Raw genomic sequence first — 14,119 nt, forward strand, 5'->3', positions numbered from 1 at the left:
TTTGAAGAAGAATCACTGTACCAAAGTACACCCCCATTAATTATTATGGGGGGCATCATTTGGTAGAAAATAGTTCCTACATGAACCTGCTCACAACAAGGTCTGTGGATCGGGTCATGATTTCTGAAAAGAGACAGTTTTTCAAATGAATCTTTTTGGTGATTTTTGAACGCCACAAACTTAATGCCATTCAGCTCCATTGTATTGGAATGACGGCAGATATCTCCAAAACTAGGCGAATCACAACAAAACAATCTGGATGGATAAATAGCACTCTGGGAAAGGGGGGAAATATATTTTTTTTATTATTTGGGGTGAACTGTCCCTTTAAGACATTCACCATTTATTTTTGGTGTTCAATATATAAGCAAAATCCTCAGAGAAACAATGTATAAACATTAAGGCTATTATATTTAAATTAAAGCCAAAGTCTTCTATGGCAAAGGTTTTTTTTATGGGCGTATGTCCTCAACCACTGCAAAATGTCAAAATGTCTCCCACCAGTTTGAACACCATGCTTAATGTAGTACTACTCTCTCATCCAAGAATAGATATTTCACAAGCCCAGCATTAGCCCATGGCTATTACCTTACTGACTGGACTATAATAGTCCTCAGTCTCACTAGACAGAACTGGAATGGAGTCTAATGCAGATGGTGTTGAGCTGGCAACTGCATGGTAATGTAACATGGCTCACTTCACACACTTTTCTTTCGACATCTTCCGATCATGAACTATGCAGGTATTTTCTAGCAGTTGAAGTGATTTCATAGACATGAATAAAGCCTAGTTCTAGTCAGAAGATAAAAAGCTCCCCTTCAATAGAGTTGCTCTATAATCTTAAATAATGACAATAGTTCTGAAATTCTATTGGGGGGGGGGGGGGGGGGCACACTCAACTTTTCTTGTGTAGCATCGCAAGGCACCACAGTTCTGGTCTGTTAACTCCTTCTACGCCAGCCACGAGAAAAGTCAGGTTAACTCGCCAACCGCTCAGCGCTATAGCTATATCCATTCATTTTCATCCATCCAGCCTGATGTTATCATTGGGAATGGGTCTGAGCTCGCAAAAGGGCAAATACCGCCGCCTACGCCTTCCAGCTGGTATTGCACTCCATTGGAAATGGTGTAGTTTCTTTTCTGGGACGATCCGAGCCGTGCGGGCGGGCGGGGTTTAGGTGCTCAGGCGAGGTAGGCCTTTGCAACGATGGTATGGAACAGTAACCCTGCCTGCCCGTTCCTGTGTAACGCTCGGTAATGTGGGACGGACCTCCACGAGCAGTATTTGGAATGGCGATCAGATCATTGGATTATTTCTTTTGCATTACATCAGAGACAAGGTAAGAACACTATATATAAAACTAGTGGTCACGGGTCAAAACACCTTGCACTGGTCGATGCTAAACATCCGGCGCCTCATCCGCCTCCTGCCTTGGTTCATGGCCGCCCGCACTGCGCTCTCAAACACCTGTTGCACTCCATGGTTGCTCATCGAGGAGCACTCCAGATATCCACTGGCCCGGGCTTCTCGAGCCACGCGCTTGCCCTCGGTCGCAGTGATGCAGCTGACCCGGTGCTGCCCCGTCTCCCGCTGGTCCGTCTGAGTGGCCACGAGCAACACCGGCACCCGGGGAAGGTTCTGACGCACCTCCCTGATCCACTTGCTTTGCACACTGGCCAGGGAGTTGGGATTGGCCACGGAGTAGCAAATGAGGACCACGTCGGCCTGCTGGTAGGACCTCGGCCGGATGCTTTTGAAGATGTCGCTGCCCGCCGTGTCCCACAGCCCCAGGCTGATCTGGACACCGTCCATGTGCACCTCCACCCCGGTGTTCTCGTACACCGTGGGCCTGTAGCCGTCTGGGAAGTTTTCAGAAGTGAAGCGCACCAGGAGGGCCGTCTTTCCCACCGCACTGTCCCCCACCAGGACGCACTTCACCGCTGTCGCGCAACTCATGGCTGCCGCTTCCTGCCTTTTGAGGAGTCGTGGTTCTATTTTGGAAGAGGTTTGGTTGTGGTGTTCTAGAGAAGTCAGGGGCCATTCAGGGGCCTGTCAGGCAGTCCACAGCGGCGGCCATTCTGAAGAAGGTTTCCAGATGCCGAGTCGGGGTTGTAGTTTTCATAGAGGTTGATTTGTATCCCTGTCGTAATGTAGTAACATCACCACAGATGCTCCTGGACATCCCGCTTGTGGAGCTGAGCGAACTGTACGAGTCTCTCCTCGAGAGTCAGTCGGCAGACTCCTCTCGCGCGTAGAGAGGAAGTCGATGCGAGTGTGGCTTAGTACATAATGTACCCCTTCTCAGTTCTTGTCGCTCCTCATCTTAATGATGAGATACTGGGTCTTCTCTCCGATGAGCTCAGAGATAATCTTTCTGTCCAATCAAGTTTGAGCACTCGAAAGGGTGGGTGGGATCTGTTGAGGTGAAAGAGAAGATGAAGAGAAGAGATAGAACATAACGTTAGTTCTATTGTCGCTCTGTTCGCTAACTTAGAAAAGGAGAGAGCAGTAAGAATAAGTGGGGGTCATTGTCAAATTACTGAAAATGAACTCAAATTAATTTATATATGAAATATGGCCTGGTAGCAGAACTGCCTTCCTGGGAAGACAGAACATATAATCAACTGACCTCATAAGGAAACTATAAAAGAAGGAAGGGTCATCACGTCAGAATACCATCGTTGTATGCTCTGCTTGGTGCCAGATTTTGGTGCCAGTTCCATTGAAGCCTGTATTACAATTTTAAATGTACAAGCTCTCTGAGGAAATATACCAAATCAACCAATATATCAAACGTTAGCTAGTCAACAATGCAACAAATTGTAGAGAATTCTGACATCCGAGGTAATAACCCGTTTAAATGAGAAGGTCGATGGAGTGATGTAATGACCCTTCCTTCTTTTATAGTTTCCTTGGACCACATTTATTCTACGGAAGTAGCCTATAGTTTCTGACTTTTATGTGCCATATACAATTCACATCCAGATCCAAAAGAATGCTTGTTTAGTATAATAATACAAATCTGTGTTGTCTGTGTAGCCTGCATTTCAGAGTTTGTCCCATAGCTCATATGCACCTCAAAAGAACAGATCCACTAGGGCAAAACACTCTGTGCCTGCTGTTGATCCACAGAATGATAGAAATACCTGGTGGAAACAAAAACTAGTTTGAGCTATGATTCAAAACACATTTGGAGGTTTTCTTGTGAATCACCAGTTGAATTTAAACCACTGATAAGTTTCTAGTACTAAATTAACCTGTGACTCTAAACCAGTCTAGTTTATCCATCAAGTGTAAATAGTTCCAACTAGAGGATTAACTTGCTCTTGACCTCATACACCACCAGAACCTTTCCAAAATAAGAGAAATAGTAATCAAACTAAATTCAAGTCAAATTAATCAAATCTGTATATAAATCTGCAATAGACCTACTGAAATATGTAATTTATTTATACACTTTTCTCAGCCTTCCGTTTTGATGCATTTTACATGGCCGTTGAGTGAGGTTTGATCTTTTGTTTAAAAACAAACCATCATAAACGTTCCCTCTCTACAGCCGTTTAATTCTTAACAAGGTGAAATCTTTTAGTAGCCGAAATTATTTGGAGATATATAGGACTGGGTTAAAACAAATAGAATAACATAGAAATAATGAGTCCCATCGTTTATGCAACTCATTATTAGCCTATTATGTTTACTCAAACCAGAAAGAAACAAAAGATAGACAATTACCATTCGGTTACACTTCTCGGTTGTCAACCCCAGATTCATCTTGGCACCGAGCGGATACAGCTTGCTCAAGAGTTCAAAGCCCAGATGAACCTCCGCTTCGATTTAAGTAACGGTTTAATACATTTTATAGCTTAGTTGGTTAACCTGAAACGAAAGATTAGCCTAATCAAATGGCGTACACAATTAAAGAATAGGCCTAATTGGTACTACGCCAAATCGACACATAGAAGGGGGAAGTGAGAAGTGTGCGTCTTGCATCTCGCTGAAAGCATCCGTTTAGATGAGTGCGGAGGTGTTGACGAACGTCTTTCGCTTCCCCGTCATCACACAGCTGTGTTTCAATCAAGATAGCACGTTTTATTGTGAATTGATGGGTACTTTTTGTTTGCCAGTTTTCTCAGCAATGGGGCGCAGCAGCTGCGCACGGCTGGCCCCGCGGTGCCATAAACACAAGGGGCCCATTTCTCTTTCCGCACTGGCTTTGACTGTATTCAATATAATCAAGCTTACACTTATTACTTAGTTCTTACAGCTTGAGAATGAAACATTTGCGCCCATTGACTGGCATTCATGGAATACAAATTACTTCATTAGGCTACAAACGAAAACCAGCCTACACACATATATAGTATCAAGACTAACAGAGGGTTATATGACCATTAACCCGTTAGGTTTGGGGTGTGGAGATGGTGATAGGACCCAGTAGCAGACAGAACAGTGAGGAAGCAGGCAGGACATGGTGGGTAGAGATTCAGTAAAGAGCTTTACTTAAGGTCCCGTGTCTTATAAATGGCCTTTTCCAGTGTTTAGCATTGTTTTATATCAATGGGGGGTTAGTATCAATGGGTCTGTGTCTCTAATTATCATATTGGCGGATTGCTCTAATTCAGTTGAGACAATCTCTTCCCCCAGTGAATTAGGTCATTCTGATTTGACTGTTTTGCTGACGTGAATAAGGCACTGATCTGCATAACTAACGCCCCCTCTATGGTTGTAGCGCAACCATTCGCTCAACAACAGCAGAGCGAGTGGAAATACCTGCACTTCCTCAAGCGGGTTTTGACAGAGAGGCAGAGAACGAGCGAGAGAGAGGGAGAGAGAAAGAGGGAGATAGAGAGAGAGAGAGGAGCTTCTGTCGGGGAAACAAACACACACGCATTTTACACACAACCTGACCGGCCCTGGTAGAGAGAGAGAGAGGGGCCGCGCGCAGGAGTGTGTGTAAATGTGTGTGCACCGCAGGGATGGGTCTTCTCCCCGCAGTCGGGAGCACTCCATATCACTGTCAAAATATCTTTGCGCATGCTCCCACGCGCACACCCGTATTCAGATCCGTGCAATAATATTCACAGAGGTATATATTGTCATTTGAAACAAGTTACCAATGCATTGTAACAAACATGCTAAACATTATCTGGAAGGCAAAAAACCTGTCACTCAAGACCAAGCTACAGATCTTCAACTCAAACGTAAAGACCACTCTACTATATGGCTCAGAATCCTGGAAAACCACCACCACTATACTCAACAAGCTACAGACCTTCACCAACCGGTGCCTCAGACGCCTCCTGGGAATATACTGGCCCAACACCATCTCTAACGCCAACCTGTGGGAACTCACCAAACAGGACACAATAGAAATTCAAATCCGGAGGAGGAAGTGGAAGTGGATAGGTCACACACTCAGAAGAAAGAAATCAATCACAAAGCGGGCACTGACATGGAACCCACAGGGCAGGAGGAAGAGAGGCAGACCGAAAACCACCTGGAGAAGAACCACAGAACAGGAGATGAAGAAAGAAGGGCTGTCCTGGCAAGATCTGAAGCGGAGGGCACAAGACCGAAGAGGATGGAGGAGCTTCGTCGATGGCCTATGTTCCTTTGGGAATTTAAAGGCCTAAGTAAGTAAGTAACCAATGCATTGTCCCGTGGTATTATGCCCCCCCCGCGGCGAAATTAATTAGTATCCCCCTCAATCTCTCTATCTCTCTCTCTGTCTGACAGTCGCAGACTGTGTGGGTGACTGTCACTCAAAGCACTTATGGGCAGAGCCCAGCACAAACAGCTTGAAATCTTGAGGTCAAAAAAATTTGCTTTTGAGTACTTGATTAAAAATATAAAACAATGAATCTTTTTGAAAAAAACTTTACAGATGTGTTCCATAGACTCACAGGAATTGTGTTAAGTTGCCCAAATAGTGAAAGGAATAGCAATGCATGTCCCCTTTAAAACATAAGAACTAAAGCACGACTTCCGGTTTAGACACAGACAGGATGGCGGTGTAAGGAGAGAGCTCCCGTTCAAAAATAGAAAAAAAATAACTCAACATCGAAATGTAAACCCCAAAGTAAAGTAAACGGACAAAATAAAGAGGGCAGAAATGACAGAGAAAGAAACAAACACAGCAAAACATGCAAAATGAAAATGAACGAAGTCGAAGCTGTTCCCCGGCTAAAGATCGCTATGATGACGACGAGGATGACGCAGCAAACTGGGCCATGATACTCAAAGAAATAAGAGACTTTAGAAGAGATAACAAGAAACAGCTTGACGATATAATTAAAGAAAACAAACACAAGACTGGACATGGTTGAGAGGCGAATTATGCAAACAGAAGAGAGTATTCAGAATTCGGATGACATCATGGCGGGGATGCTAAAGCTACAAGCTAAAATGAACGATAAGCTAACAACAGACCTCGAGGGCCGCACTAGGCGAGACAATATCCGGATATATGGTATCCACGAAAGGGCAGAAAAGGACTCCCAGTCCATGATTGAGTTTGTGGAGAAGATAATACGAGAGCCTCGGCATACCTGAAGCAACGAATCTACAGATAGAAAAAGGCCACTGGGCTACTGGCCCACAGCCGCCAGCAGACGCCCACCCAAGATCAATTCTGGTCAAATTTCTCAGCTCCAGAACCAAAGAAATGACATTGAGGTCGGCATGGCAAAAGGAAGGATTAACCTGGCGAGAGGGATGCGAGTAAACCTAGACAACGACTACGCGTCACGTATTCTCCAAAAACGAAAAGAATACACAGAGGTGAGGCGGATCCTCGCTTTACTGTTATTCCCAGCCCGTCTGAGAGTGAAATACGACGAGGAAACCATGATCTACGAGACGGCGAGGGAGGCGGCACAAGACATGGCTAAAAGAGGCCTCCCCATCAATCCAATCAAGGATTCAAGTTTCAAGTTTCTTTAATAGTTGTCATACAGAAGTACAGAATACTTTCATACAAAATGCTTCTTACTGTTACGCTCCAGAGACTGTGCTAGACAAGATAGTATCAAATAACATAGTATAGCATGTAATTTAGAAGAAGAAAATGAGGTCACAGTGTTCGGTATAGACATATGTACAATGTTCTGAGTTACCATATAATATACAATACTATGCAGTGTACTAATGTACAGTACTATCTAGTGCAAAGCAGAAATGGGATGAGGTACAATTTAGGTACAATTTACAGTAAGGTGTACGAGTTGTAGTGCAATCCTTCATCAATAAATATAAAGTGTGGGGAGTGGGTGCTACAGTGTGTTTGTTTAAAGTGGGTGTGTGCTATAAAGTGTGTGGAGTGGGTGCTACAGTGTGTTTGTTTAAAGTGAGTGTGTGCGTGTGGATGTGTGTGCTATGTGCGTTTGGTGGTTGTTGTTGTGTAGTGTTCATTCATTGTTCGTTTAGCAGCCTGATGGCCTGGGGATAGAAGCTTCTTCTGAGTCTTTCTGTGCTCGCCTTGAGACTCCGGTATCGCTTGCCTGACCGCAGCAGTTCAAAGAGGCAGTTGTTCGGGTGACTGGAGTCTTTAATGATTCTCTTAGCCTTGCCCTTGCAACGCTTGTTGTAAATGTTCTGGAGGGTGGGGAGCCCCCCTCCAATTGTGCGTTCGGCTGAACGTGTCACTCTTTGTAGTCTGCTTCGGTCTTGTGCAGTGCTATTCCCAAACCAGGAGGTGATGTTGCCGGTCGATTAAGGGTAAGGAAGTAAATACATAATTGGGTACAAAAGAAAAAAGCAGGGCCATAGTAGAATAATAAGTAAAGAGTCCTCTTAGGCAGGACTGAATATGTCTCACTGGGAGGATACAAGTCCAGGCTGCTCGATGTCACCTGTGGTGTTCCGCAGGGGTCGGTTCTTGGTCCCATCCTATTCATTACCTACATGCTCCCCCTCGGTCGTGTCATCGGCAGACATGGAATGTCCTTCCACTGTTATGCCGATGACACACAACTCTACATAAAAAAGGCCCCTAACCCCTCTGCAGCTCTGTCATGCCTCACCACCTGTCTTGGGGAGATAAAGGCATGGATGAACAGCAACTTCCTCCAACTAAACAGCAAAAAACCGAGGCACTTCTAATTGGCACCCCCCACCAGGTTCAGTCTTCATCCATATCACATCTCACCTTTGACGGCCAGGTAATCCCCCTCTCCCCCTCAGTCACAAATCTGGGGGTTCGATTTGACCCCCACCTGACCTTCAACATCCACATAAAACACCTCTGCAAGACCTCATTCTATCACCTAAAAAATATATCAAAACTCCATCCCACTCTAACCCTGTCAGATGCAGAGAAGCTTGTCCATGCCTTCTCCTCAAGACTGGACTACTGTAACAGACTCTTCATCGGGATTCCTGGCAAGAGCATCCAAAAGCTGCAATACATCCAGAACAGCGCTGCCAGGATCCTGATGAGAGTCCGTAAACACTTATCTATATGTCGTTACACCTTAACACATTGGACGCCAGAGGTCGCTGTGGGCGTATGGCTGTTTGTGCCAGCGCTGTAATGCAATGGGGGTAGATGCCGGTGTTTGTAGTGCTAAAACTATATTAAATATTATAGCTATGAATCTAATAACAACGTCGATTGTCAGTGAGTTTCTTCCGGTCAAAATGCAAAAAACAGATAATTTTCATCCATACATTTCCGTTTTATACCGTGGTGAATATGAGTATATCCGTCAAACATCTCTTTACTGCATTCCACTATAAATTGTGCCACTCCTCGCCTGGATCAATAATCATTCTGAAATCAATTCTATATTATCGGTATTATGTTTCATCATCGATGCATGAAAGGGGGGGGGGGGAGCCGGCCCTCCGTGCTTTGATCACAACCAACGGGACACGGCCCACACACACACCACAGACACATGCTGCGATCGCGGGGGGGAAATTATCAGATCAACGCAAGATTGATAATATATAGTCCTTACCTTGTCTATGATGTACTGCAAAAAGAATAATCCAATTATCTGATCGCCATTCCAAATACTGATCGCGATCGTATCCACCACGTTATCCACCAAAGAAAATGAACGGGGGGGCGGGGACCCTCGTCGATGCCATCCCTATAAACGCTCGTCTTGCTGGAGTGTTTAGACCCCGCCTGCACGCTGCAGCTTGGCCTAGAAAACAAACCACATCGTTTCAAATGGAGTGCAATAGCGGCCGCAAGGCGTTAGGCTGCGGTATCGGACCGTTGCGGTCTCAGACAGAGTGCCACACAGTCCTACAGCATAGCAGAATGAATTATGAATGGAAATAGCGAATAAAAGAAATAACGATCCAATAACGAGTTTACTCGTTGTTGGCAGAATTCGATTGGCGGGCTATAACGAGTTAACTCGTTTTTGGCGGCCATTGTGTTAATAGAAAACCAAGGTCAACACTGTGGAGATTGAACTCAGAATTGTTTACATCAATAATATCACAAAGAATAGATAAGATCCTACCTGACCTCATACATCTGGATCAGACAGGCTTCATCAGGCAGAGGCAGACACAAGACAGCATCAGACGATCACTACACAGAGATTTTATCTCTGACCATACCGACACTGCCTTCTGTACTGTTGTTGAATGATGTTTCTCAGTTATCAACCTCTGTACATATAAAGAGACTCATTTTGGCGGGTTCTACAGCTGCCAAAAAGTTGATAGCATCACGTTGGATTCAACCGGATAAAATGTGCCCGAAGGTATGGATTCTCACCTATCTCGATGTGATTTATCTAGAGATATCTACTGCGCGGGTTTTAGGTGTTAATGAAGCCAACATCGCAGTCTGGGTGGCTGTGGTGGATAAGATAAAGGAACGCATATAAATCTGAGAGCGAGCGGGTGTCCATGTATTGTGTCTTTTAGTCTATTTTCATTCTGATTTAATTACCGGACTGTCATTATTGTTATTATTATTTCTGTTATTGTCCTGTGAGTTATTGTTGATTATTACTGTTACTGTATTGTTTGTCTTGTTTCATGTAAAAAAAGAGAAAATAAAACATTTGATAAAAAAAGAAGAAGATCACTACACATTATTAGACATATCACCCAAAATGGGATAGAGGCAGCATTAATACGTTTGGACGCAGAGAAAGCCTTCGATTCGGTAAGGTGGTCATTCTAAGGTACTAGGGAAGGTTGGCTTCCATGAATCTATAATATCAACCTTTCAGGCATTATATGACAATCCATCCGCAAGGATCAAAATTATCAGAGTCCTTCATCCTAGAACGCGGGACCAGACAGGGTTGTCCGGCTTCTCCAGGACTGTTCGCAATTTTTATAGAACCCCTGAGTCAATGGATAAGACAAAATGTAGACATAAAGGGAGTGGGCATGGCAGACGGAGAACATAAACTCAGTTTTTTCGCGGATGATGACATGGTGTACCTGACCCAACCCACTCAGACAATTCCAAAACGAATGAACTTGCTAGAAGAATATAGGACACTCAGGCTACAAATTAAATATCCAGAAGACTCAAATACTTACTGTGAGGAGGTGGCCAAGCGAATGAAAAATGCAGTCAGAGTCAGGTTGCCATCACCCGGTGGGAAAAACGGGAAAAAAACATATTTTAACATAAATACAAAAATAATACAAAATGATTAAACTTTCTTTTAACAAATATAAACAACTAGGCCCTTGGCTAAGGGAACTAGGTCTAGTACAGCTGTGTCTCGCTTCCAAGCCTGTCATTACTTCTTCCCGAGAGGAGCCTCCATCCCTGGCTTTATGCTGGAAGCTCCTCCTACAGGGACAAACCAAAAACAAAACAATCAATTAATCAATACAGACATCAATTTACACATCCAATAACTCTGGACAACATGGATACATCACTCCATCATGATCTATCATCACAAAACACTAAACAGTGTTTAGGGCGCTTCATAAACCTATTCCCTTCTCATTATGAAACCCCCCCCCCTGTACTCTACCACACTTGGTTCCTTCCAAATCTCCCTTCCAGAAAAGGCCCTGTTCTGGTTGGGCAGCCAGAGATCCTACAAGGAACCAAGTGGGAGCACAGACAAACGGTATTTATCAACAAATGTATGTACTTTAATTCTACATAACATGTTATGCTTTAAACCAATGTGTCTGTATTACAAAACAACATAACAAAACAAACTAGGCCAAAGGCCTAAACTAAATGTTTGGCCGCATGACCACATGTGGGAACAGGTCAAACCAATTAAGGCCCATGTGCATCCCTACTTATAGGGCATGGGATAGCCCCATGACATTACCCCCCCCCCCCCCTTCTGGAGTAGACACCTGTGGCATTCTGGAGAGGTAGTCTGCTGTACAGTTCTCCTTCCCTTTCCTATACAGTACGCGTGAATGCCTTCTACAACGCTGTTCCAGTTCCGCGTTGCCGCTTTGCGCTCTGATTGGCCGCGCGCGCGCATGCGCATGAGCCGCGACGCGGCCCTCAGCCAGGCAGCAATACTACGCTCCAGTTAACCTATACATCGGGCACTGTCTTGGCTGGGGAACATGAGAGACACCAACTCCAGAATCACGAGATGGTTCCTTGCCATGCAGCCTTTCGACTTCGAGGTACTGTATGCGTGAATGCCTTCTACAACGCTGTTCCAGTTCCGCATTGCCGTTTTGCGCTCTGATTGGCCGAGCGCGCGTATGCGCATGAGCCACGACGCGGCCCTCAGCCAGGAGCAGTAACACAACATGCATATGTCAGTCGTACAACAGTGAACACATAGTTAAGTACGACTGACAGATGCATGTTGTGTTACTGCTTCTCGGCATAAGCCCCATAATACGCCCGTCTCTGGCTTCGTCCAGCGGACACCAGAGCTCAGCGATGCCGCTCGCGGCAGCATATTCTCCCCGCTGGCGATCGGAGCACGGAGGGTCGTGGACCAGCCTGAGTCGCGCGATTTTTTATTGGTTTGTCATGACAAACCAATTACATAATCCAACATATGTGTAAAGGAACAACATATTCCAGTTAACGGTATATTTTTTTAATGATTCGTTACAGCGAAATCAATACTCCATTTGTATAAATTAGGTTAACTGGAGCGTAGTATTGCTGCCTGGCTGAGGGCCGCGTCGCGGCTCATGCGCATGCGCGTGCTCGGCCAATCAGAGCGCAAAACGGCAATGCGGAACTGGAACAGCGTTGTAGAAGGTACACAGTACCTCGAAGTCGAAAGGCTGCATGGCAAGGAACCATCTCGTGATTCTGGAGTTGGTGTCTCTCATGTTCCCCAGCCAAGACAGTGCCCGATGGTCAGTCTCCAGGCTGAATCTCCATCAACAGGTAGTATCGGAGAGAGTCCAGTGCCCACTTGATGGCAAGGCACTCCTTTTCCACGATGGAATACCTGACTTTGTGTATTCTTTGTGGATTTAGCCCTATAGTCATTGTAATAACAAATGCCCTCAGACTGGAAAGCTGCCAGGTGTTAAATGCTCTAGAGAGGAGGGGTGCCATGGATTACAATGAATTCTGGGTAGTTGTAGTTGTCTTACATTGTAAGCGAATTGCCCCCTTCTGTCTAAAGGCCCTTTATCTCTGAATACATTTTTGTGATATCACCATGATTCATAGGACATAGCTTGAAAAGTATCCCCCCCAAAATGTTCAAGTGATGGCTTATTTTGAAGGTATGAATCTGTACTTTCATATCATGTAATTTTTTTTGAAGATGTCTCTAAAGGAAGGATCATTATAGTAGAATATTAGATAACAACAAATATAATATTAAAGGTGTTTGGAATATATTAAATGGTATTATCAGGAATGGATCAAGACAAATAAACTATCCTCAGTATTTTATGGAAAATGATCAAACTATTAGCAATATGGATGATGTGGTTAACAACTTTAATAATTCTTTTGTACATATTGGACCAGAATTAGCGGGAAAATCCCAGATCCAGTGACTCCTGAAGACATAAAAGACAATTATATTGAAAGAAATCCTATAGTTCAATGTTTCTGGAAGCGGTAGATGAAAATGAAATTATAGAAACTACAAATAAATGTAAAAACATGAAAATAGACTAGATATGAAAATAGTAAAAAATGTCATTAGTGGGATTTCAAAACCACTCACGCACATCTGCAATTTATCATTCAAAACTGGTCGAGTTCCGAATAAAATGAAAATAGCAAAAGTCATACCTCTGTTCAAGACTGGAGATAAACACCACTTCACAAATTATAGGCCTGTTTCTCTACTTCCTCAGTTTTCAAAAATATTAGAAAAACTCTTCAACAACAGATTAGATAAATTCATTGATAAATATAATTTACTCACCGATAGCCAGTATGGATTCAGAACACACCGGTCAACATCACTAGCATTAATAGAACTCATTGAAAAAATCACAAATTCCATAGATGAAAAAAAAACATGTAGCTGGAATATTCATTCATTGATCTAAAAAAAAGCATTTGATACTATTAAATTGGAAAGATATGGGATCCGGGGGTAGTATTGGATTGGGTGAGAAGCTATCATTCTAAACCAACCTCCTATCACCTCCCACGACCAAGCTCCGGACCTGGGGCGACAGGGCCTTTGCTGCTGCTGCCCTCTCCCTCTGGAATGCCCTCCCCAGCCATATCCGTGATGCAAACACCCTGACATCTTTTAAATCAGCCCTCAAAACTCACCTTTTCAATCTTGCTTTTGACCTCTAATTCTGTCGGTTTTATTTTATTTTGTCATGTATTATTTTTGTTCTGTTTTGTTCTGTTTTTTTGTTTTGCCATAGTTTGTCTCTCCTGCCCATGTGAAGCATCTTTGAGCACCTGGAAAAGCGCTATATAAAATAGATGTATTATTATTATTAAACAAAAGACAACAATTTGTGACAATGAGAGATTATAAATCTGAATGTTTGGACATTGCTTGTGGTGTCCCCCAGGGGTCAGTGTTGGGTCCAAAACTGTTCATCTTGTACATTAACACTTTGCATGCCACGCCCGAGATTTCTCGGGTTTACCCCCCGCGGGTTGAATGCCCATCACGAGAATATTCGTTTTATTCGTTTTTTTTTTTTATTAGCGATCTGAAATCATATTGCATCAAGCGAGTCTACCGTTGG

At 43.9% G+C, this 14,119-nt stretch overlaps 1 protein-coding gene across 1 annotated transcript; it reads right to left on the minus strand.

Annotated features, from left to right (window-relative positions):
• Positions 1 to 1,375: 1,375 nt before the first annotated feature.
• On the minus strand, positions 1,376 to 1,957 carry rhoh (ras homolog family member H; the record flags this gene model as incomplete). The annotated part of the gene is made up of 1 exon (XM_084318831.1): positions 1,376 to 1,957. One exon carries the CDS (start codon positions 1,955 to 1,957, stop codon positions 1,376 to 1,378), a length of 582 nt encoding a protein of 193 aa, XP_084174957.1.
• Positions 1,958 to 14,119: the final 12,162 nt, after the last annotated feature.

The sequence above is a fragment of the Notolepis coatsorum genome, assembly GCF_963971535.1.
Source record: "Notolepis coatsorum genome assembly, chromosome: 7".
NCBI classification, from domain to species: Eukaryota; Metazoa; Chordata; class Actinopteri; order Aulopiformes; family Paralepididae; genus Notolepis; species Notolepis coatsorum.